Source organism: Tasmannia lanceolata, unplaced genomic scaffold, assembly GCF_043159265.1.
Source record: "Tasmannia lanceolata isolate RefF3 unplaced genomic scaffold, GAP_Taslan_0.1 ptg000015l, whole genome shotgun sequence".
Lineage (NCBI taxonomy): Eukaryota > Viridiplantae > Streptophyta > Magnoliopsida > Canellales > Winteraceae > Tasmannia > Tasmannia lanceolata.
The window spans coordinates 18,867,087-18,892,173 of record NW_027518692.1 but is presented as its reverse complement, the minus strand read 5'-3'; the positions used below and the strand labels follow the sequence as shown (position 1 = coordinate 18,892,173).

Sequence of the window (25,087 nt, the reverse complement as noted above, 5' to 3'; positions counted from 1 at the left end):
TAAAAACTATGGAATTTTTTAATTGAAAGATGAAACCATTTCTCCTTTAATATATTCTCACGCCTAAAAAGTCAAGAAAATGGCCTCATTATTATTATTATTTTGTAGAATCACTTGATGGGTTCAATTTTTTAATAGCACTAATTTTTTTATTTTTTCCAAAATAAAAGAAAATCCAGAAAATTCGTTCATAAAAAGAAATAGATTTTTTTAAAATTCCTTTCTCTAAACAGAGAATTACCAAATATTTATGTTGTTAGTTACAAAACTTTCAATTTCATTTTTGAGATTTTATGCCATGTGTGTCTTTGAAGTCCTAGTTCTCCCTAAATTACAGTGGGGCGAAGATCCTGGCCGTTCGTTTGATGGGCCACAGCATAAATAGGTCATATCCCGTAAACAGGGTTAGTTGCAAACTTCCAATTTCATTTTTTGAGATTTTATGGGTAATACCTCGTAAATCATCTTTATAAGATGACCATTGTGGCCCATCAAATGAACGGTTAAGATCATCCTAAGAAGTGGGTCCATAGTGGCTACTGATAGCCGATTCTAAGGATTAGTCTGTCGAGTACTGAAACCGATCCAATTCTAGCAAAAGATTGCCGATTTTCTTTATTATTCGTCTGGTTGCACAAAAGCTCGGCAGCTGTCGGAATTTGGTTTGGATTTGACATGCCAATACATGTTTTTTTTGCCAAAATGCATTGGACTCCCACTGATTCCCTCTGCTTGTCTCTTTCTTGTCCCCTTATTCTGGAAGCAAAGAATTATGGTTGAGCTTTTCTACAGAGTGATGCTCTCTCTATCTCTCTCTTCCCTCTCCATATATTGGTAATGACACCACCTACTTTTTCTCATACTCTCCTATTATTTGCCGCACAACCAAACACTTATAAACAATTTTCCGAGATAATTCTAGACAAATCAAAATTCTTGTCTCTCCCTTTGACTTCCTATTCCCCTACCCTTCGAGTAAGTCCAAGCAACCAAACGTAGACGAAGAAAATGGAAATAAAATATTGCAGATATCAGCACTACCATATTTTGATAGTCGCACTTCTTACTCTCTTTACTTCGATCCAACACAAAGTGAGTAAGTGCCATTATCAAAATACAACAGCTTAAAATGGAAAAAAAAATAAAAAAATGGAGACAGGAAAAGTAAAAGAGAAAACAAATAAATAAAAAAGGTCACAGGGGGGGCGTTGGAGTTAATGCATTTATTTAATTTATTATTTTGTACGAAAGCAATTTCGGCCTGCTTTACCTGCTTTTTTAATAAAGCCTTAAGACTCCTTGAAAATAAAAGCAGAAAAAAAATAAAAAAAAGAGAAATACAATACGCTATTTCTCTCTCCATTACCACTCCTTTTGAACCTCTCTTCTTTCTCTCAAAACCCTACAATCTCTCTAATCTTTTCAGAATTTTCTTCTTTTTTTCCTTTTTTTTGCAGGTATGAAAATCTCAATTTTCTCCTCTTTTTTTTTTTTCAAATTTTCCTTTTTCCACTGGCCTAAATTACCTGATGTTATCTTATTTTTTTTAATTCGGTAAATATCGAAAAAAAGAGAGAATTTTAGTGACTAATTTTTCATGAAGATGATGAGTTTACTGACTTGATTTGAAATTTCTTTGTTTTTTTTGCAGGATCTCGCAATTTCTGGTGATTTCCATGTTTTTCTTCCCCTTTTTACCCTAATCCGTGGTTAAATTTTCTATTTTTTTTTTCTCTGGTAGAATTTTGGCGATTTCTGTATAGGTGATTTTTCTTCTTGTAGTCAGTTAAGAAAGAGAACGGATTCTCGAGCTTTAGGGCTTAGGGTTTTTCTAAATCTCGAGTTTAGGGTTTTAAATCTCAGCTCTCTGTTTTGAATTTTGACTTTTTTTTTTTTTTTTTTTTTCTGGTCGTTTGTTTTTTAAAGTAGTGATCCAGTAAGTAGAATACTAGAATCTGAATCTGTCGTTCTAATTAGATTTTTTGTAATTAGGGTTTTATTTGTAGTGGCTTTAGAAAGTATTAGTTTCTACCTCTCGTTTCTCTCTGATTTTTTAAGTGAATTGTTCTGTTTCTTGAGCTCTGGTGAAATCCAAGGTTTCTGTACTCTTTTATGCTTTTTCTGTGAGGGTTAGGGTTTTAATGGTGTCATGGAAGTGAGAGAACCTTCTCATCTTTCCTCAGCTATGTCCAATAGAGACTCTTTCAGTGTAGGTTTGCAGAAAAATAATCCCACCCCTTCTCAACAATCAGCAATGCAAAATATGAGAATAGCTTATAGCTCTGATGGAACGCCCGTTTACAAACCAGTTACCGGAGCCTCTCCTCCTTATACCGGCTCCGGCGATGTTCCGGGCGGCCCCACCGCCATTGTCCAACACGGGCTTAACATGGGGGAGCCCATGAAAAGGAAGAGAGGGAGGCCTAGAAAGTACGGTCCCGACGGTACCATGGCGCTCGCCCTGAACCCCGTCTCGGCCGCTGTTCCTTCTCCGGGGACGGCCGGTGCTGGCGGAATCGCCGGAGGATTCTCGTCTCCGGCGACACCGTCTTCTTCTTCGATGAAGAAGGCACGAGGGCGGCCTCCGGGCTCCGGCAAGAAGCAGCAGATGTCTGCTTTGGGTAATTTTCTTGACTGTCTTTCTTTATGTTTTCTATGGTTTTCTGTTCAATTCTGTTTCTAAGGTTTTGTTTTGATGTTCTTTACTACTTCTTTTGCATTATATGTGCTAGTCACGTGATGGGTTTAGTATAGAAGCTGGGAATCTTTTATTACACCTTGATCTTATTGTGACAGGGGCAAGACTTTAATGCTTTGATGAAGGGGTGTTTTTGGTTGTGTTCTGTTGGGGTTTTTTGGGTTTTGTTTGCAACAGGGGAGATGACTGGTTTATCTGGGATTTGGGTTTGTTAAATCGATCTGTGGAAATGAAACTGGAGAATTACTCGTATGCCCTTATTATTTGTGTTTTGGTTATATGGTTCTGTTCTATTCAGTTTCTATGGATTTGTTTTGATGTTATTTTGCATTATATATCCCAGTCACGTGATGGGGTTTGGTTTTGAAGCTGGGAATTTTTTTATTGCACTGTGATCTTATTGTGACAGGCTCGAGACTTGAATGCTTTGATAAAGAAGTGGTTTTGGTTGTGTTCTGTTGGTGTTTTTTTTGGGTTTGTTTCTAAAAAGAAGAAAGAAATTGGTTGATAGTTTATAAGGGGCTGAGATGACTCTGGTAAAAGGAAAAAAGAAAGTTATTTTGTTTAGCAGGGATTTGGGTTTGTTAAATCAACCTGTAGAAATGAAATTGGAGAATTACTCGTATACCCTTATTATTTCTTTTTTGGTTATCTTTCAAAAAAAAAATTTGTTTTTTGGTTTTTAACATGTTTAAGTAATCGTATTATTTTTTTAGGTAACTTCAGTAATGGCCATTTTAATAGTGGAGAAATGAGCTCGTTTAATGGTTTAATTGTTGCATATTTCTATTTAGGGAATGATGCTATGTAATTTTCTGATACATAATTTGGGGCTTTATTATAATTTTCTGAAATCCAGTCGTAAATGTTGAGTAACATTGTATTTAAAAAAAGGTTGTACTTTGAATTTTTGACGCAAGCATAATCCCATATTACGCCTTTCAATTCACTAAAAAGAATTGCTTATTCACAATTCAAAAAAAGAATTGCTTATTAGTTACCTTTTGTGTGAATTTCTTAAATAAGCTACTACCATTCCCCTTTAGATGGAAGCCTGCTTCTGACTTTTATTTTATTTAGTTATTTTTTTCTTTTTTTGGATTCCTTAGCACAATTTGTCCTTATTAAGGGAATGACATGCAGGATCTTCAGGGGTTGGATTTACACCACATGTTATCACGGTTAAAGCTGGAGAGGTACGTATTTTCTTTTTCTATAAGTGCATATTTATTCTGGTATTTGTTGCATGATCACTGCCATAATATGATTTCCATGTGTTGCAATTTACAAGCATTTTCTTGGGCTGTACTTTTTTAATGCAATCCATTCAGGCTTTGATCTTATGTTTTTATTTGCTGATCTCCAATAAATGCAGTTAGATTGTACAATGAAACCTCGCATGCTTTGGGCGAACATTATTCATGCGAAAAATACTTGCATTTATGCCTAAATTTAATGAAGTTTTAGGGGCATACCTTACCAATGTAAGGTATTTAATACCTATAAAATATTTACACGTGCAAGGTCTTAACAGCTATAGAGAAAGTAATAGGTATAATTTTATAGTCTATACTGTATGTAATGGGATAACTTGAGTGTTTCCTAAAGGTATTTCCTTTAAATGTTAAATACTTTGTAAAATGTGAATTTTTCTACTGTTAATAAATATTATATACATGTAGATTTATCTAGCTACTAAATACCTTACCGATGTAAATTTCTTTATGGCTAAGTTCTGGCTTTATTTCCACCTCATTAAACCAAATATCATAAGTGCATATATTTTTTGCATGAATAATATTCGCCCATAGCACTTGCCCTTTTATCTTGTTGCTATAAAGAAATTTACATTTATAAGCTTTAATAGTTGAAGGACTCTTTACTTTTATTAGATTTTAAATAACTTCAGAGGTCACGCACGTTTTCCCGTTATATGTAGTATAACATAGAGGAATTTACACGTCTATGAAATTGAATAGTCATAAAGAAATTTCCTTTATAAAGTATTTAATATTTAAAGGGAACTCTATATTATAAGGTTTTAAACAACCTAAGGGGAGCCCAAGTTTTCCCATTTTATTTGACGTGTGATAGTTGGCTTTTTCAATTTTCCTTCTGTTTAACAAGTTTCACCTTTTTAGGAGGTTTTGTTGTTCATTCAATGTAGTTTTTTGTTATTTAAGTATTTTATGGCTATAAAGACACGGCTACTATTATTCACACTACAATGTTTTAATAGTGGGGCAAACTCATCTTGTCTTTTATTATTTTAACCACCTGTCAAAGGCTATTAAAATTCTCAAAAAGCTCTAAAAGAAGAGCACCCTATCATCAAAACATTGTAGCGCGCAGTAGCCTAAAGAAATTTACATTTATAATGTGTTTAATAGCTATAGGGAAATTTACATTTATAAGATCTTTAGTAGTTGTAAAATCAAGGAAGATCTTTAGTAGTTGTTACAAAATTCACGTTTATGAGAGATATTTAATTAGTGAAAAGAAAATTTACATTTATAAGGTTTTAATTGACCTCAGGGCTTGTCCATCACCACTCATGTTTGCTCATTATATATAACAAAAAAATAGCTCATGCTTTGGGCGGGCATGCTTCATGTAAGATATATGTGCTTTTATGACAAAGTTTTAGTCGGGTGAAAAAAGAGATGATAATAATTGAGGTTTAATTTACGAGTTCACGAGTCAAAATGATGTTTGTTAAGATGGGATCTTAATGATCCCACATAGCATACATGCGTGATCAAGACCATTGATTTGGTGAATCCCATGAGTTGACCTACGTGATTGTGGTCCTCACCACATGCATACTCAATCTGTAGGATCAATGCTGACAGAAACTAGCTGTTTAACTTATTTTGGTGTGCTCCTAAAATGGGCTAGATTTCTGGTTGCCTACTAGTCAAGCAATTCGATTATACATACACATGACATGTATGGGGTCTAGAATCACCTTCTTTGTTTCCTTTTGTTTGTGCTTGTGTGTTTGACCAAAAATCCCTGCATGTATTTAGATGCTGAGAGTTAGGTTTTTTTTTTCTTTTCTTTCTACATAGCTAATTTTTTTTTCTTTTGGAGATTTTATTTCCATGTTGTGTATATTTCCATATATTTAAACTGCGATATAGCATAGTATATCTAATAATATATAAGTAAAGCTGAATGTTGCACGGCGTTGGTGCGCCACGTGGCAGCCTCTATATCCCGTTTTACTCCCGTTTTGTTTCCAAAATTTAAAATCAAGAGGTTTTAGAGTCGTTTGGGAAAACATTGCCATTTTAAGGGAGTTAATGAGAGCGGTGTAGCATAGTATATCTAATAATATATAAGTAAAGCTGAATGTCGCACGACGTGGGTGCGCCACGTCGCAGCCCTCTATATCCCGTTTTACTCCTGTTTTGTTTCCAAAATATAAAATCAAGAGGTTTTAGAGTCGTTTGGGAAACCATTGCCATATTAAGGGCATTAATGAGAGATGCCACTTGGGATTTGCGAATCGTAACCAAATGGAGACTCACGTGGGATTTGCGAATCGTAACCAAATGGAGACTCATGTGGGATTTGAGAATCGTAACCAAATTGGCACTCTCTCTCTACAGGATTCACTATGCGAAAATCTCTCAACTTTCTATATTTTCGTGTCTCTCTCTCTACAGGATTCACTATGCGAAAATCTCTCAACTTTCTATATTTTCGTGTCTCTCTCTCTACCGGATTCACTATGCGAAAATCTCTCACTTCCTATTCTTTCAGATTGGAAATTCCCCAACTCTATTAGAATTTCTTCTCCGCCTCTCTTTCTCTCTTTTGCTCTGTTATTCTGATTTGCCCGCTCTTTCTATTCTCTTCCGATCTTTATGTTCTCCATCTGCAAGTAATTTTCTTATGGAACTTCTCGTTTTCTTTTTAGTATATTCGTCAGCTATGAAAATCTCATCTTCTTTTTAGTATATTGATCATATATATCTTACTGTGTACATGAATTGCAAGTGTTGTTTTCCTTCTTTTATTTTGGAATGGCAAGTGTTGTTTTCCATATCATGAAATGCAAACAGAGATCATTTTTTTTAATAATAAAATGAAAAACACCGTTAAAAAAATAATAATAAAATGAAAAATTCTAGGGGGCGTGTTTTCAAAAGTTGAATAATCAGATGAAAAACTCTAAAGGGCATGGCCAGAGAGCCTTTCATAATTACTTTCATATAGAGGATCTGGATTGCGTTAGTGTTTGCTGTATTTTCTTTACTTTGCAGTTTGGCGGAGTTTGTTTTCTGGAGCTTTTTCTCTTAATTATTTTCTTGACTATCATTCAAAAAAGGAAAAGAAAAAGAAAACGCATTATAAAGTAATTTTTTATGGGAGATGATAAATCCGCACCTGCGGTAGGATAATTCGCACACCTTTACCATGAATTGAGGTCAAAAGGCGTAAAAAAAAGGAGGTTATGTGCAGATTTCTAACGCTTTTTGAGGGGTGCTGATCATCCTACAGGGGGTGTGATTTTATCATCTTCCTTTTTTTATTCATGACAGAGAAGTAAAACTTTATTATAAATAATAAAAACAAATTATTTACTTTTAGAATTTAATAATTCTATTTACTAATTCTATTTATAATTGTTATTAAAAAGAAAAAGAAAATGCATTCTAAAGTAATTTTTTATTCTTGACAGAAAAGTAAAACTTTATCATAAATAATAAAATTATTTTATTTACTTTTAGAATTTACTAATTCTATTTATAAATTTTATTAAAAGGAAAATAAAATGCATTCTAAAATAATTTTTTATTCTTGACAGAAAAGTGTAACTTTATCATAAATAATAAAATTATTTTATTTCCTTTTAGAATTTACTAATTCTATTTATACAAAAGGGCGGTCCATTGCATGAGGCTATCACCAGTGCGGGATTTGGGGAGGGCTAGATGTACGCTGCCTTACCCCTGCTTTGCAGAGAGGCTGTTTCCGTGACTCGAAGCTAACATATATGTGTGTGTGTGTGTGTGTGTATATATATATATATATATATATATATATATATAGAGAGAGAGAGAGAGAGAGAGAGAGAGAGGTGTTCCTGCACAGCTGCTCAGATACAAAAACTCATGTGACCCACATTTTTGGGGTGATCCAAATCATTCATTTGAAAGGCCCTTCCATGGATAGGGTGTGTACCAAAAATCAGCCCTATAGGATCATCCTAACCCAATCAAAGGTGGAGGGGAAAATGGACAGACATTGTTTCTGACCATTTTTTCCCTTCACAAATGGCAGGGTTAGGATGATCCTAAAGGGCTCATTTTTGGTACACACCCTATTCATGGAAGGGCCTTCCAAATGAATGCTTTGGAGATCACCCCAAAAATGTGGGGCCACATGAGTTTTTGAAGCAGCTGCTCAGATAAGCTATCTGAGCAGCTGCGTAGGAACACTTTCCCCATATATATATATATATATATGGGGAAATGTTTTCTGCACGATTTTTTGAGGTTAAAAATGGACAGATTTGTGGAGGTTTATACCCATCCACTTTAACTTCCACAAATCGAAGGGTTAGGATAATCCTGTGGACCAGATTTTTTGTGCACACTCTATCTATCTTTGGACTATCCAAATGAATGCTTTGGATCATCCAAACAATGTAGGCCCATATGTTTTTTTGAGCTCTTGCTCAGATAACTTATCTGAGGTATCGTGCAGAAAACATTTCCCCATATATATAGAAAAGCATTCCTACGCTGTAGCGAAGTTACGCTCCCTGCGCTTTAGTGGTTTATAAAGCCTCCCATTCGTCACATCTTGTGGACCCGCTATACGTTTCAAAGGGGGACCCGCTATATGAACCAATAGGAAATCTTATAAACCACTAAAGCGCAGCGAGCGTAACTGCGCTATAGCGCAGGAACGCTTTTCTCATATATATATATATATAGGCTTTGCCATGTTTTAATAATTTCACAAACTTAGCTTGTCCCTAAAAGCTCTCAAACACCAATTAAAAAAGAAAGGACAAGCTAGTGTTTTAAAACGCGGATGCGTCGTGGAACATTGCTGAAGAAAGGACAAGCCAATGTTGACCTGGCGCGGACGCGGCCAAGAACGTCGTTGATGTGGTTGAGTACTCGGTTGACGCGGTCATAATTCAGGAGACGCAAAGGAGTTTTTATTGACTATGTAGGGTAAAATGTGGAAAGCGGATGCGGCGCTATGCGGAATGCAGCCAAGGTAAAAGGGAGTCTACTTGGGGAAGTCGATGCAGACACAGAGGAGTTTTAAAACTATGGGACAACCTGAGTTAGTGCAATTATCAAAACATGGCAGTGCCCATATCAGTAGTTTATAGATACCTTCATTACCATTGTTTTGAAAATCTTACGATTTACGATTCGATTTTGCTATTCAAATCAAATCTTAGCTGTAACAATTTGAATCCCATGATTGAATTTAATTTGTATGAATGTCACAATTTATATTGGATCTTACAATTTGATTTTAAATCGTACGATTCATGCGATTTATCCAAATTAAGTTTTTTATAAAAGAAAATATGACTTCCGTTCCAAAAACTCATTTCCCTTCTACATTACAAGAAGCCTTCAAAATCCCTCTCAATAGAAGGAAGAAGACAGAGGAGGAGTAGGAGTTCGAATGAATCGAACCAGTCAAGCACAATGCATATGCTTGAGGGGATTACTTACATCGAGGTGGGAGACGACTCTAATGAGGACAGCATTGATGACTCCAATATTTTGTGATTGATATTTTTCATTTGACGTTGGTGACTTGAGAATTGATATGATCTTGTGTCTTTTTTTTTTTTTTTTTTTAAGATTATTATCCTATATGCATGGGTTTGGATGAGAAATAGATGATTAGTACGTGTCAAGGTTTTTAGCAAACAATTCGTATTATGATATTGAATGGCTAATGTTGGCCGTTTCTATTTGAATTAATGAATTTGGATGAAAAATGAATAATGGGCTATTTTTTTCTTTAATTTGTTTATATATGTATATATATAAATCTCACGATTCACTATTCGATTCCGATTTTCAAAACATTGCTCATTACACAGACATAAATACCTAAATACCTGTGTGTGCGCGTGCGTGCGTGCATGTTCACACACTCGTATGTGTGTATCTTTGCATTTCTTTTTGGGTTTGTTTAAGTTATTTAACTTTAGAGTTTCAATACATCATTTGCGTCATATATCCATCGTGTTTATTCCGTGTCAATGTCTGCAGACGTGCATGTGGCAGTCATAATTAGACACTTAAATATATGAATGGTTTATTTATTAAAAGTGCTTACAGATTCAGGTTCGGGAGTCACAAAATCTATGAAGTGCTGTAATAAATAATCTATGAAATGTATTTCATTTTTTTGCGCAGTTTTTCCTAACCTTGATAGGATTATCAATTTCTTGAATTAAAAAAAAGGTATGAAATTAAGTTAAAGAAAAAAAACTGAAACAGAGAATTTTGGAGAAAGTTACATCTGTTTGTCATTTATGAACAATTTTGAGAAAATCTTTAAACTTCTGATATGAACTAAGGGATGATCTTGGTTTTGTGTGCTCTCTTTTAAGGCAAAAGAAGATGCTGGCAATGTATTTATCTTATTACTGGGAAAATATGCTCCTGATGTCGAATGTTAGAATTTCTTACTATTGATTTTTTTTTTAAATTTTAAATTGCAAATAGGTTTTTTTGTCTTACAGCTTCTGGTCTATTTAAATTTTGCTAATGAAAAGCTACTGTAGATCTGTTTGAGTTAGGAAATGTTTAGGGAGACATGAAAACATTCTTATCACTATTTATTCCTTGTATTTTTTTCCAGGATGTATCCTCGAAGATAATGTCATTTTCTCAGAATGGACCACGGGCAGTATGCATTCTGTCAGCTAATGGTGCTATATCTAACGTGACACTGCGTCAGGCAGCAACATCTGGTGGAACAGTTACTTATGAGGTTTGTGATATTATAAAGTTACATCTCAACTTGCCCATACTACGGTGTACATACTGTTCTTGATTTTTCTGGAATCAGAGGTGGGTCTGATATTCTTTAGTTACATCTCAAGCTTGGACTGTTCTGAATAGCGAGGATCTGTATAAAAATTACGAAGCATGGTGTTCTTTGTATAAGTGATTTTTATCATAGGATTGTGAAGTGGCTGTGGAGATTGGGAGAGGAGATGATGTGGGGAAATATGCAGAGGATGGGGTTTGTAGGTGGAAATTGGGAAGAAAGGTCAAGATAAGAGCTTGAGTGCATCGTTGTTGATATGTTGTATTAGGGACAAGTTCCTCTCTGAAGGTTAGGTATGTGGTAGGGAAGTGAAGAGGGATTAGTTTTTTGGAAAATAAGGGGTTAGCTTTCTCCTTTGTGCCACATCTACTTTGGGAAGTGAAGAGGGATTAGTTTTTTGTAAAGTTCTTTCTTTGTTTCCCCACTTCTTCAATATAATTCTTAGCGTTTTTTAAAGAAAAAGATACTAACCATTGTCTGCTGGTGAAGAAGGAAAAATGTTGATTCAAGTTGAAGGCAACATAAGCCATCACATTGGTTCTAGGGAAAAGTTCTGGGAAAATTTTACTACTGTATTTATTTCCATTCTGTTAAAATCTGTCGTCTGCTCTGCAAATCATTTATATTCTTTTAAAATTTCCCGTCTTCCCTCATTTGCTCAACAATTGTTGAACATCCCGATGCATCTTTTTTTTTTAATATATATTGGTTAATTTTCTATAGGTCAAGGGCTTTTAGTGAGATTTGTTGCAAAAAATGAATTATGAAAATTATCAGCTAGCTAGTAGCAAATATGTTAATATAATAATCACTATGTAATTGCATTCTTGAGCAAGTGAGGTAGGAGTAGGACAGCTTCATTCTTCTGTTAAAAACCAAATGGATAGCAGGCATATGTGCTTGGATTGGCGAAGTTAATGCAGCTTATACTATGTCATTGGAAACAAATGATAGATTGTGAAAAAAATTCTTTCTTGGGAAGGGGTATGGTACTATGTTACTTGGACATTGGCGTGTGGGTCTGTATTAGGCACTGGTGAAGCTGGAGTTGGACCGGGTGATCTCAGGTTACTTGATGCTGAGGCATTCATACTTGATACAAATGGATTAGAACATTTTAAAATGGAACCTAGCTTTTCCCAGCCATCTTGACATGCATCTGACACCATTTATGTGTACCCTAACTTTCTACTGGAGTAATAATCAATGTTCTATTTATTTTTCGCAAAAAACCGGTGTATTTCTGATTATAGGTTTGTCATTGGCAAATAGTTGGTAGTTTAGGGCAATTTTTTTATTTAATGATAGTTTCCTTGTTATGGCCTTATGCGTAGTTTCCTATTTTCATTTTTCTAATTTGTGTGAGGATTATTACTGCAATATGAAACAGGCCTTTTATAAATTAGTGGAAATTTAGACTACTTGGTTGTTTCTTCTCTGTATTTTCCCCTTTACTCTCCCTGCATAACCATCAGTATCTATGTTGATACTTGACTTTCATGACTAAAGACAACCTTTTTTTAGTATAATTCTTCATCATTCAAAAAACAAAAAACAAAATAGTGGATCGAGTTTCATGGGAAATTGGAATCATACAAAGAAGATTAGCATGGACCCTGCGCAAGGATGATTGGCATCGGCCATAAAAGTGCAAAGTTTGATCTGCCCTGTGTATGCACTTTGTCTTACTAAATTCAAACTACCACCGGTTATAATTTAGAGATAGCTACTGCTGTATTTAACAACCACTAGGAAATAACCAGGTAAAACAGAAATCTTGGTTGGATGTCAACCTTCGTGAGCGAGTGCCTTTTTGATACTTCTGCTCGGTTTATATGAGTATTTTCTTTCATACTTGTAGCTAGAAAATCCAAGGTCTTTTATATGCCATCAATACATGAAGTTTCAGTTTGAAGCAGGTGGTAGTTACTGTTTTGGTAGTTACTTCCTTAATGTAATTTGTCTTTGTTGCCTATAGATAAAATGCATTTTACCGATATGAAGCTCTATATTGTTGAAGCAGGGACGATTTGAGATCCTGTCACTTTCTGGGTCATTTCTGCTCTCAGAGAGTGGTGGTCAGCGCAGCCGAACAGGCGGATTGAGTGTGTCACTTGCGGGCCCTGATGGCCGTGTTTTAGGTGGTGGGGTGGCTGGCCTTCTAACAGCTGCTTCCCCAGTCCAGGTCTGTCCTAATTTCAGTATGTTTTTGTAGGCGTTTCTTTATTCCAAATAATGATTTGTCAGGACATGGTTTTCGATGATACTTTATGTGATGGTTTCTTGATATCCTAACCATTGCTGAATAGAATATTTGTCAATAATAACATAAATATTCCTTTCCTGTGAAATTGGCCAATAATAACATAAATAGACATTTTCTGTACAGAAAAGATAAACTAAAATCATTCAAACCCTTAGTTTCGTTTAAGACAAAAGTACTGCATGCATGGATACCAGTATAATGCCAGTGACGCACATAATTTACGATGTTTCTCCTACCATTTGATGATTGTCTTACCAGTTTTAAATTATACCAATACTTTCCTGCAAAACATATGAAGCATAATTTAGTACCTGATCAGAACCATTCACAGTTTCAGATTATTTATATTTAATGGCACCTAACCTTTTATAGTTTCTTCTTTTTAGACATTTTCTTTGCAGAAAGGATAAACTAAAAGCAATAGAACCAGAATCTGTTGGCCCTTAGTTACATTTAAAAGAAACGTTTTTTTTTTTGGAGTACTGTGTGCAAGAATTCTTTTATACGGATGCCAGTGATGCACTGACAAGGTTTCTCTTACTATTTAATGATCGTCTTATCACTTAAATTGTATTAGACTTTCATTTAAAACCTTTGAACCATTGTTCTGTACCTGATTTGGACCATTCACAGTTTCAGATTATTTATATTCAAGCACACCCAATTATATGTTTTTTCTTTATCTTTTTTGTTGGAAAAATGATTAAATTTAATTAAATTGCCAAACTCTTTGCTGCTGGTACGACCATGCTCATCAACTCAACAGAAGTCCGAACTCCTGATTTTTAACATAGAGCAAAACAACCCATTCATATATAAATGGTAAAATGGAAAGCCTTGTAGCGTATACCAGTCAGTTTGTACTTTTGTTTTTTGAATGGAACAATTTGTACTTGAGTTAGATTGTTGCATAGCTGTAACAAAAGAAATGCTTGAACAAAAGCATTTCTGAATACCCTTCTCTCTTCCCAAAACACCTGTGATGCTTATGACTAAAATACAGCAGCTGTTTTATTTGAAGATCTAATTGGATTAGGCAGTAAAAAAAGGTTATTAATATTGCCCGAATTGTCAGACTATTTGATCTGAACATGGAAATTATTTTGGTTGGACTATGTCTCAAAAACAAAATTGTTTGGATAATTAGTATTTATTCACATCATTATCCAATCCATTTGAGTTCCTCAGGAGATATGGGTTATAGTGCAAGATTAAAAATAAAGTGTTTCTTTTTTATGAAAATAAAAATAAAGTGTTTCTTAAGAGAATGGTTTTGACAAAGTTACATTGGGTACTGTCTCAATGACAAAAGTTGTTTGGATAGTGTTAGCTTAAGACACGAGTTATCCAATCCATTTTAATTTCTCGAGAGACATGAGTTATAATGTTAGCTTAAGAATAAAATGTTTCTTAAGAGGATGGTTTTGACAAAGTTTCCCTTGTAAGTAGTCTTAGTACGCCTGTAACCACATTGTTCACACTTTGAATTACTGTTAATGCTTGACATGGGAGTACATATTGTCCCTTCATTGTATATGTGTTCTTGAACTTCTGGATCTCTTTGTTCAATTACATTATAAAGGTTTCGGCGGATGTATAGCTATACATTTATAGTGTAGCTCTGATTTTTTTCTTAGAGCTACTAATCATTGAAACTCGAATTCTATTTTTCACGTGAAACAATTATATGCTCTGTTGTTAAAATCTTACGATTCAAATCGATTTGCGGGTTCAACGATTCAAATCGGATATAGAATCTTTTTTCGTAAAAATCTTACGATTCAAGTACGATTCTACTTTGAATCGTGCGATTTTTATGATTCTGTCTGTTTTGGATTTTGAGAACTTATTGTGATTTCAAAATGAAAATCATTTCAAAATACTTTGTTTATTGTTGACATTTCTTTACATGATGATTATTATAGATTTGAGTATCTACTTTGTTTACTGTTGTGATAAATTATATAATGATTTATTATATGATGAATATAGTTTGTTCTTTGTTTAGTAATTTATTGTGTGATGAATATGGTTTGTGCTTCGGATTACTAATCATGAAATTTTATATTTAATTTAATAGCTTCAAATGGAAAATAGACAATTACTCATTTTATTCTTATTTTTTACCTTTGTATAGTTTTTAATATTTTTTCTCATTTTTATATATAATTCTGAAAAAATCTTACAATTTACGATTCGATACGATACAAACCCTGTTACGATTTACGATTCGATTCCGATTTTCAGAACCTTGATTATATGATCTTTTGCAGGTGGTTGTGGGAAGTTTCATAGCAGATGGGCAGAAAGAAAAGAAATCAACAAACCCTTCAGACCTGTCTGCCCAGCTGAAAATCGGCTCTGGTGGACCAGGAGGGACTGGAAGCCCACCATCTCGGGGAACACTGAGCGAGTCCTCCGGTGGGCCCGGGAGTCCACTCAACCAGAGCACAGGTGCTTGCAATAACAGTGCCCCACAAGGCATGGCTAGTATGCCATGGAAATAAGCTGAAGAGTAATTTAGCCGCTGCTTCAATTCTCGTGCACTCTTGTAGCCACAGGAGCCATTGCATAGAGATCAAGCTGTAACTTTAAGGTTTTAAGGTTGTGTATATGTAGATGCTTTCGGAAAAGCAGAGCTCTAGTGACTATCCAGAGACTGGGAGGTATTACTCTGTGGTGAATGCTGACTTAATCCAATGCCATGTGATTTAGGAAATGCTGTAGGTTTTATTCTGTAGGATCAGAAGGGTGTTTAATTATATGTATCTTGATGTACTAGTTCTATTCTTCTTATTGCCATTGAAACTCTCTCTCTCTCTCTCTCTGAAAATTGATCAAACAGTTCAGGATTTGTAAGGGATGCTGAAGAAATTTGAAATATGAAGTTGAAATCTTGAAATCTGTTTAAAAGCTAATGCATTTGTGGTATATGTGACTCAAATTTTCTGAAACTGCCTGCAAGGTATGTAAAATGCAAAACTTTTGATGAGTTTATTAGTCCCTGTTTTTTTAGATTTAGAGAACTGATTGTGTGCTAAACTGATTGTTGGACTCAAAATAATCAGTTTTGGATCCACAATCAGTTCTCGGCCTAAGAGTACTTCAGAATTGCTGCACTTATGGCTGGATTTTGATGTATAATTATAATAGCTGGAGGATACCAAGACATTGTTTCCAGCAATGGTTGAAGAAACAAATGGATTCAGATGAAAAGTTTTTTCTGTTTTCCCTAAGAACTGATTATGATTCATCGGAGTGAAAGAAACTAAGGGTGTTCATTAGGTTATAACCGAACTAAACTCACCAATTCATTTTGGTTATCCTATTTTAAGCAACGGTTAAAGCATCAGTAGCTGAGCAGTAACCATCTCACATCAACTAAGCACCCCATAATACACTGCCAGTCAAATGACGACAACCTATATTTCTTCACAATCACATCCTATAAAGGTGGGGAACGTGAGTCAATGACAATTGACCAAACTTTGGTCGATCACGCATCCAATCACATGCACGCCACATGCATGGGGCCCAATAAGCGGCAATTTATTCATTTTTTTCTCTTATACCGATTTCTTTTTACCAAAACCGAAAATTAATGTTTGTAAAAAAATAAATAAACACAACCGAAACCGAACCGAAATAACCGAACCAATTCGGTTCTATCGGTTATTACCGAATAATGAACACGCCTAAAAGAAACAAATGGATTCAGATGAAACTGTATCTCCAAAGTGATACAAAAACATTGTGAGAGCTGCTATCTTTGCTTGAAATATGAATCTTATCAGAAAAATCCTCAAAGGAACAAAACATTGTAAAATAACTTTGTTATCTTTCTTTGAAATATGAATTTTCTTGTCATAAAATTCCTTATCGGAACGCACAAAACATTGTGAAAGAACCTAATTATCTTCCCATTCACTTTTGCTACTTCCTAATCCTCTCTAAACAGAGTAATAATTCCTTACATCTACATAGTAAGAGATTACCTTCATTCTAAGGAACCTCAGTCATTCTCTTTCTTTACATTTTACCTCTCAGTCACAAGACCCATATCAATGAACATGTAAGGTTTTGAAGAGAGGTAGAACAGTAGTGTAGGGTTTTGAAGGGGTTCTCAAAGCTCTGCAAGAAGCTGGAGTTGTTGATCCTGAGGCCTCCATAGGTCCCACTAGCATATGCATTAAGGAATATCTCATTTTGTGCATATTGAAACTCAGCTTTCAGTCCAACCCTCCTCAATGCTTTCAGACTCTTCTTCTTGTGAACACACCCTGTAACCACTCCCTTCTCAATCCCTGTAAATTACTCATGTTATAACTTGTGATAGTGTTTTTTTTTTAACAACAATAGCCAATATACTGAGTTGGTATGTCATAGGTCTCATCAGGCTGGCTTGAAATGAACCAATTCAACATATTGTTTTTGCCAATGAACTGGAACTAATTAGATAATTTAATTAAAAACTGATTTCCCCTACTTTGTTATTGGTACCCCACAATTTATTTTAAGCTTTTCTCAAACAATTCACAACAATTTGATGAACTAGAAATAATTAGATAATTTAATTAAGAACTGATATTTTCACCTCCTTGTTGGATATTGGCACCCCACACTTTATTTTAAGCTTTTTCTCAAAGAACTCCCAACCAGTTGTCAACAGCCAAATTAAAAAGATTAATACAAAGAGAGCAGTGAGAGTGTGAACATGTCGAATTAATTAAAGAAGGATAATTCAAATGTATATCTGATGTACTAAATAATTGTGTATGTTCAAAGACTAGAGCTTTTTATTTTCTCTATTTTTGTTTCAAATGTTTGAATGATTAGATAAAAATCATGTGGATTTCCATAAGAAAAAAATAACAAAAGAAAAATTTAAAAGAAAGGCCAATGATATTTCTAGAACAATAATACGAAGGAACCTTGTTCTTCTTTCTCTTTTTTTTATAGGTAAGCCGGGTTTGGTGGGGACCCCTACCGGTTTATTAAATGAAAAGAGAGGTGATACATTTAAGAATGACGACCACCATCCCTATCCTTGAGATACACTAGAAAGGGAAAACAAAGGATTCAAATGATCTAAAATACTAGGGACCTATGATCAAAGCAATGGCGAACAAACAGATTTCAAGCTCATCGAGATTAACTTAATTCCCGCTATCCTTCAGTTTTATATATCTTTTGATTATGCCGATGTATTTGAGATGCATATAATGACAAAAAAAAAAGAAGAAGTTCAGTACATAATTGAAATGTGTTGGGGGAAAGTGAGCACCAAATCGGAGGTGAGCACGTGGCACATGCGGACTTAAACATGCCATGGACAAAAGGGTAACTTCACAACTCTTCTGGAGGCCCTAGAAACTCTAAGACAACAGCCTAAATTCACAGCTGCCAAAGGATAATCTTAGAAACCGAAAATAAGAGTCATAGAGAGACAACTTTCATAATTGATTTGAGGAGTCTCACTGTAAATAAAGGGGACCAAGGCTCAAAGGCACCGATATGCAATTCATTCTCTTGCTTTCGCTGAGCCCGCATAGAGCTCAGTTTGTACTTAGGAATCAGACTATCAGAGACTCCGACAGCTTCTACAAGTTATAGATCTTCGTCCCAGGAGCCATCTCAGCATTGCTCGTCGTTCGAGAGCCTCAGTCTAGATTTGTGTGGAAACATATATCAATAACAAGTACGGATGTGGAAGAAAAACCAATTGTATTGAAGAGAAAGAGGGAAAGAAATATCTTCATATAAAAGCAAAGACAAAAAACAAAAGAATGTGACTAAGGGGAATTAGACTATGATATTTTTTTTAAAGGAGGGGTGGGGGGGGGGGGTTTAGACTATGATATCCTTTAATAGAACAAGAGAGCTTAAGGTTGTCGTGGTACTATTGCTGCTGTTCTTGTTGTTGCCATTGCTGCTATTGTTGGTGTTGTTGCTATTGTAAACCATGAGTGTGGCTTGATCAATAGTCCCTTCTCTGTAAACATAGAGCCCTTCTTCGTCGTTCATACGGCGGAATTTTTTATCGAAAGGTCGATCATAAGTCCGATGAAGCGGCATGCCCCTGAAAAACTCAAGAATTTCACTGCTTTCATTGAATAATCAACATTCAAATAAATAAAGAGATAGAAAGAGATCGCTTGAAGATTTTATATAAGTGAGAGAGAGAGAGAGGGGGGGGGGGGGGGGGGGGGTAATTTGGGCCGGGTTGGGTCGAGCTTTTGCTAAAAAATAAAATGGAATCAACTTGAATCCAACCCGATTTTATTGTAAAAGCTCAACCTGAATTCCCAATATGTAAAGGGAAATAATTCCAACACAAACACGTTTTGATGCGTGATGCTCATATTTCTTGTAAAACAGCACTTACGTGACAATTAAATGCGAAAAGACAATAAGCATGAGCGCATGTATGAAAACATAGTTGTGCTGAAATCATTTCCCTATGTAAAATGGAACAACTCTTATATGACGTCTGTATCAAGTAGACTATATGTAAAATGGAACAACTCTTATATGATATCTGTATCAAGTGGAGCCCACATATTTGGATGGTCTAAACTATTTAGTTGTTAATCCTCACCGTAGATAGGTTGTGCGTCAAATATCATATCCGTAGAATGATATAACCCGTCGATTCGTCGATGTTTCTATACAATTGTATTTTGGACTCTTAAGAGATGTCCATTTTACACCAAATATATCGGAGGGTTAGGATCATTTTATGGAGATGATTTTTGGCATGCGTATTATCTAAGGTAGGAGCCAAACATAAATGATTTAGACAATCCTTATCAATGATTGTTTGGGTAGTGAGCTCATAAATTTGAACTCTCGTTTCTCACTTAAAAAAGCCTAGTTATAAAAGTACATATTTTTTACATGAGTCATGTTAGTGCAGATCACGCGCACTTTCCTTCTTCACATTGAATTCAAATTTCTCTCAAAGAATTCAAAAAGTATAAAGGGAATTGCTAGCGTCCATCGCAAAAGGCATTTCGCGGCTGGTCTGTCGCAGGTGAATGGAGTCTGATGTGCGACAGACCAGCCGCGAAATGCCTTCTGCGATGGACCATAGCAAATCCCAAGTAAAATAGGACAAAGGAAGTTGTATGCATAACCTCTAAAAAGAAAACAGTTCCAATATAGACATAACTAAATCATGTTATCTTGCATATATATATATATATATATATATATATATATATATATATATATATATATACCAAACTTATGGTGAGCTAGCTTGCCCAATCACATGGGGCCCACTTTGTTAGGATGATCCAAACCATTCATTTGAAAGTCCCTTACATAGATGGGGGGGTGTACCAAAAATCAGCTCCATAGGATCAGCCTAACCCCTCCATTTGTGGAGGACAAAAATGGACAGAGACCAATCTGCCCCATTTTTGTCCTATATATATATATATATATATATATATATATCTTCAAGAGACTAAATGTGTAGGAGAAAAGGCTAGGGAAATAGAGAATACGGGTTTCAAGTTATGGTATACAGGAAAGGAGAGGAATAGAAATGGTGTGGGGATTACCTTCTTCATGAATTTTTTCTACTGGATTCATTTAGCCGACCCCAACTAGTTTGGGACAAAGGCTTTATTGAGTTGACTTGAGATATGTATATGTGTGTGTATCATGTTAAGGCAAAGCACGTGCCCATTTCTTCGCGAAGTGTTCTTAGTGAAGCTTTCTTCGTCAAGTTTACAATCCTTAATAAGTATCTTATGATTTTGTACTGTTTATCACACTATCTTCAACTGTAATCATGAGGCGGTGATGGCACAGAATACTGATACTGATATCCCAGTTCTCTAAGATTTTATCTAGTAAAATTTATTTCTTTTATCTTATTTCAAGTGTAGTCTTATGATGGTTTAACATTTCTAAGATAAATTTCTCAATCTATTGAGTATAAAGACATCATTAAAACTTTTAATATGAACAACTTAAGAAGTAATGCACCTCAAAGACAAAAAAAGAAGAAGAAATTACAAAATAAACAATAAAGGGAATTGATATTTGCACCCCCTTGGTTTGGTAGCATACACCCCCTAGACTAGACTCTTCTTCCATTGAGTATAAACTATAAACAACGACCCACCAACCAAAAGAGTTTAAATAATTTAAGAATTGTTTTGGGAATAGTATAAGAAGCCTAATATGAGAAAATCCCATTGGGAAGATCTAGACCCTTCATTTCTAATGGATGGTCAGGAACAAATTGATTGAAAGGCTAGATATGTCCGAATAGACTGATTTACACCACATGTCTATGGGCCCTGATATGAACGATCCGGATTGTGCTAGCAAAATGTGGGCGGGCCCTCTGTCAGGCACCCCTACTTAAATTGTGCAGAAGCCTAAGATATTTTAGTAATTTCACATGGAAAACGATTTACTTCCGATATTTTACTTTCGACAGATCCGGTTGCCGAAAATATAAATAGTGACATTATTGTAATATCTCTAAAAGTGAAGGGTATTTTGGTAATCAACCAGAAACAAACTCATCCCCAACAAAGCTTTATTTTCAGTTGGCTATTTTAGTAATTTTCTCTAAATTCGACAGTTTTTTGTTTTTCTGCCGCTCGCGGGAAAACAGAACGTCATCTCAAAAAAACAAAAGGGAGTGGCATTTCCGTAATTTGTTAGTAGAAGAGGGCTATTTTAACTCTGCACCGGAATCATTGACCCAAGGCGGCGTTACTACCAACCGTGGCAATTAAGTAAATTTTCAAGAAAAGAGGGGCATTTCTTGAGCACTATCTTAAAAATTAAAAAAATCTCTGAACACAAAAAATCAAATGAAGCGAGGGAAGAGAGAATCAAGACCTCGTCCTCAAGGTCAAAGTACAGAACAATTCCTATGGCACTTTCGTAATTTACTTAAAGATCATGGGCATTTCTGAAGCAATTCACAAGAATCGTCAAAACCTAAACAGACAGTGGGGAAAGCAAGAGCTCTAGAAGGAGAAAGAAAAACCTGAATTTCCAGGAAAAAAACAAAACATTACCACCGGAAGGAAAAGAAAAACCAGAAAATTGAGAAGACAAGCAGTGGCATTTCCGTAATTTTAATAAAACCAGGGGATATTCATAAGTCCAACCGAAATCCCGAGAAAACGCAAGACGTTACAAGAGTCCGGAATAAAAAAGGAAACATAGTTATATGCTAGTGATGTTGGCACTACCATATTTTTAATACTCACACCAACTCGGTTGTTGTTTCTTGACATTGCCCAAAAAAAAAAAAAAGAACTCTCAAAATCCAATTAAAACAGAAAAGACAAATTGGGTTCGTGCAATTATTAAAAAAATGGTAGTGCCAATATCAGTAACCTAATTAAATTAGAAAGTCAAAAAAACAGAGAAGAAAAAGGAAACTCTCCCTCCCTCTCTCTCTCTGTCTCTCAAGTCTGAACAGAAAAAATGGAAGGAAGGTGAAGGAAAATAACCTGACATGGAATATGTCGGCGATATCTCGTTTGCCGAGATAAAATCCAACAGCGTCAAAGAAGGCACGATACGTGAAGATGTGTAGGCCGTCGATCCTAGGGTAAGGAAGTCGGGGGCGAGGGAGCGGCTCGGAGTCTCCCAAATTCCGACACCCTCCGGCAGAGAAAACGTACTCCTTCCAGGGTACCCCACCAGAAAAGGTGCTCCCTAGGGCCACGAAACCAAGCGTGGCCAAGATGGGGTCCAGCTCCTCATGGGTCATAATAGGTTTGAAGGTCTTGGTGTCCCATACAGCTAGCTTCCTTACGTACTCCTCCATAGAGAGAGAGAGAGAGAGAGAGAGAGAGAGAGTTCTTGGTTCTTTTCTTTTTGTGTTATGGGAGAAGAGACTTAAGAGAGGGGGGTGTGGGAAAGAGAGAAAGGGATCGTTAGGCTTAAAAATAGGTGGGGATTTTTTTTTTGAAGGGACTCTCTCATTCTACAAAATTACAATATTGCCCTTCCACTGTATAATTGTGTTTTTTTTATATATATATATATATTTTCGAAGTGGGCGGTAGGGAGGTCATGAGCGAATCATGGGAGACGAGATTTTATGTCGTGTAAGCTGTATTTCTTATGAGTGGGGTCAGGCTTACACTATAGGATGATCCTAACCGTACATTTGATGGGCCATGATGAAAATAGGTTGTGCGTCTACCTTAGCCCTTCGATCTATAGAGCATGGCATATTGTGAAAAAACTATATAGATCGGAGGGTTGGGATCATTCTATGGAAATGATTTTCTTGGCACAACCTATTTACATTGTGCCCTATCAACTCGGATCATCTTGCGGTACAGTAGTTTTTGGAAAATATTTATATGATGTGTGGCCGTAAATTCCTTTAATTTTCAAAATGTAAAGTATGACCCACTTCATAGGATGATCCGAACCGTTCATTTGTTGGGCCACAAGTTTTGCCTCAAAAATCATTTCCATAGGATGATCCTAACCCTCCGATCTATAGAGGGACTGGACTATATGGCTACACAACCACAATAGATTGGAGGTTAGGATCATCCCATACGTTGTGGTCCAACATATGAATGGTTTGGATCATGCTATGAAGTAGGCCGTACATTATTTTTAGAAAAATACTGGAATATATGGCTACACACCATATAAAACTCTCCATGGGAGAATATATGGAGCTTACAATATTCCGGTGGTGGCCCACCATATGATCGGGAGGATCTCTACCATTCATTCGTAGGGCAGATGGCGTGTATGAAATCGGATCAATGTAGGTCCCACTATCTCTACATTTATTTTGCAGGAAGTGATGTATCTCCCCCACTTTTCTTCCCTGGGCCAGCCTCCTCTTGTGTATTTTTGACTGATCTTTTACACTACAAGGGGCTGTCCCGAGGAATTCGAAATCTGACCCAAGTAGGTTTCCCTAGAGAAGGCCTCATTCAGTTTTTGTAAGTGGTTTTTACTAATGAGAATCTTGACTCTTAGTCACAAGATGATATCAGCATGATCTTGAAATTATCTCGTCTTTACCAATTTTGTTTTAGTAATTGTTACGGTCCTAAGTTGGGGCCTTCCTAGGTATGGAACTAGGTGTGACCCAGCCTGGTATGGGACAGGCTAGAAGGCCTGGCCCTCTGCTTGTATGTCCCGCATCATCTATAAAATTTTGGAATTTTGGAGGTCCCTCTCAGGCCGCATTCCTTTCTGAGTTAAAAATGGGATATCTTACATATAATTGGTTTCACAAGAAATTTGTAAATATATAGGGAATTGATATCCGCACATACTGGAATTTCAATTCAATATTTACTTATCTAATTTTCTCTAAAAGGCTCATACAATTCCCAATATACTCTATAACCAATCAACAAGTGCCATTAGCAAAACACTGGATATGATTTCTATAATGGGACTCTTTTACTTACACTCGTCTAATTGTTTGGTGAAGCCTATTAGAGAAGTGTTTAATAAAATAACAAGTGTCATTATCAAAACAAGGGAATGTTGATGTCCTCTTTCTCTCCCACACTTTTTATACTAGTGGGTTTTAATATTCAAATATACAATGGTTTGGATCTTTGAACCGGTTTGTCCCACCTTGTTCGAAGATCCGATATTCAGTTGGTTGGGCCCCAATGTATATATGCCCCAAAAATCATCTCAACAAGATGATTCTAAGTTTCTAACCCTCTAATCTATAAACAAACTTCCCCATGTACTAAACCTATTTACATTGGGGCGCAGCAATTGAATGGTTTACATCTTTGAGCAAGGTAGACCCAGCTCCATTTGGTAAATGCTATCTCTGATTGGGCTAGGGTAGGACTCAACCCGATTCAACTCGGCCTCAGTCGCACCCGGTTTGGGAACACCTAAATGTTTCTTTAAAATGACCTTTTAGAACGATCTGAATAAGCTACTAATCTCTCTAGGAATCAACTCGGTACTAGTTATCCCAAGCTATATATATATGCAGCACCTATCCAGTGAGTGCTGAGTTACACCCGCAACAATGCTAAATTCTTCCATATCAAGAAGAATTGAAGAATTTTGATAATTTT

At 35.8% G+C, this 25,087-nt stretch overlaps 1 protein-coding gene, 1 long non-coding RNA gene and 1 other non-coding gene across 4 annotated transcripts; 2 read left to right on the top strand and 1 right to left on the bottom strand.

Annotated features, from left to right (window-relative positions):
• Positions 1–1,296: 1,296 nt before the first annotated feature.
• Positions 1,297–15,849, top strand: LOC143845369 (AT-hook motif nuclear-localized protein 10-like). Of its 2 annotated transcripts, none has more exons than XM_077353682.1 (6): positions 1,297–1,457; positions 1,652–2,621; positions 3,842–3,894; positions 10,559–10,690; positions 12,771–12,935; positions 15,290–15,849. In XM_077353682.1, exons 2-6 carry the CDS (start codon positions 2,150–2,152, stop codon positions 15,521–15,523), a joined length of 1,056 nt encoding a protein of 351 aa, XP_077209797.1. In that variant the 5' UTR covers positions 1,297–1,457; positions 1,652–2,149; the 3' UTR covers positions 15,524–15,849. The 2 variants fall into 2 exon arrangements, with proteins under 2 accessions (XP_077209797.1, XP_077209798.1); XM_077353683.1 differs by having other exon boundaries at positions 1,299–1,457; positions 12,774–12,935.
• LOC143847706 (U6 spliceosomal RNA) lies at positions 12,307–12,411 on the top strand. Its single transcript, XR_013235220.1, has one exon. It is a non-coding gene; the product is annotated as a U6 spliceosomal RNA (small nuclear RNA).
• A 2,874-nt stretch (positions 15,850–18,723) lies between the features above and the next one.
• LOC143847089 (uncharacterized) lies at positions 18,724–22,881 on the bottom strand. Its single transcript, XR_013234936.1, has 2 exons — positions 22,508–22,881; positions 18,724–19,095 (listed from the first exon to the last, which is right to left on the bottom strand). It is a non-coding gene; the product is annotated as an uncharacterized LOC143847089 (long non-coding RNA).
• Between the last annotated feature and the right edge of the window lie 2,206 nt (positions 22,882–25,087).

Coding starts and splice junctions, on each gene's coding strand:
- LOC143845369 (XM_077353682.1), top strand. CDS start 2,150: ATGGAAGTGAGAGAACCTTCTCATCTTTCCTCAGCTATGTCCAATAGA. Junction 10,691..12,770: donor GTGGAACAGTTACTTATGAG/GTTTGTGATATT, acceptor ATATTGTTGAAG/CAGGGACGATTTGAGATCCT. Junction 12,936..15,289: donor CAGCTGCTTCCCCAGTCCAG/GTCTGTCCTAAT, acceptor GATCTTTTGCAG/GTGGTTGTGGGAAGTTTCAT.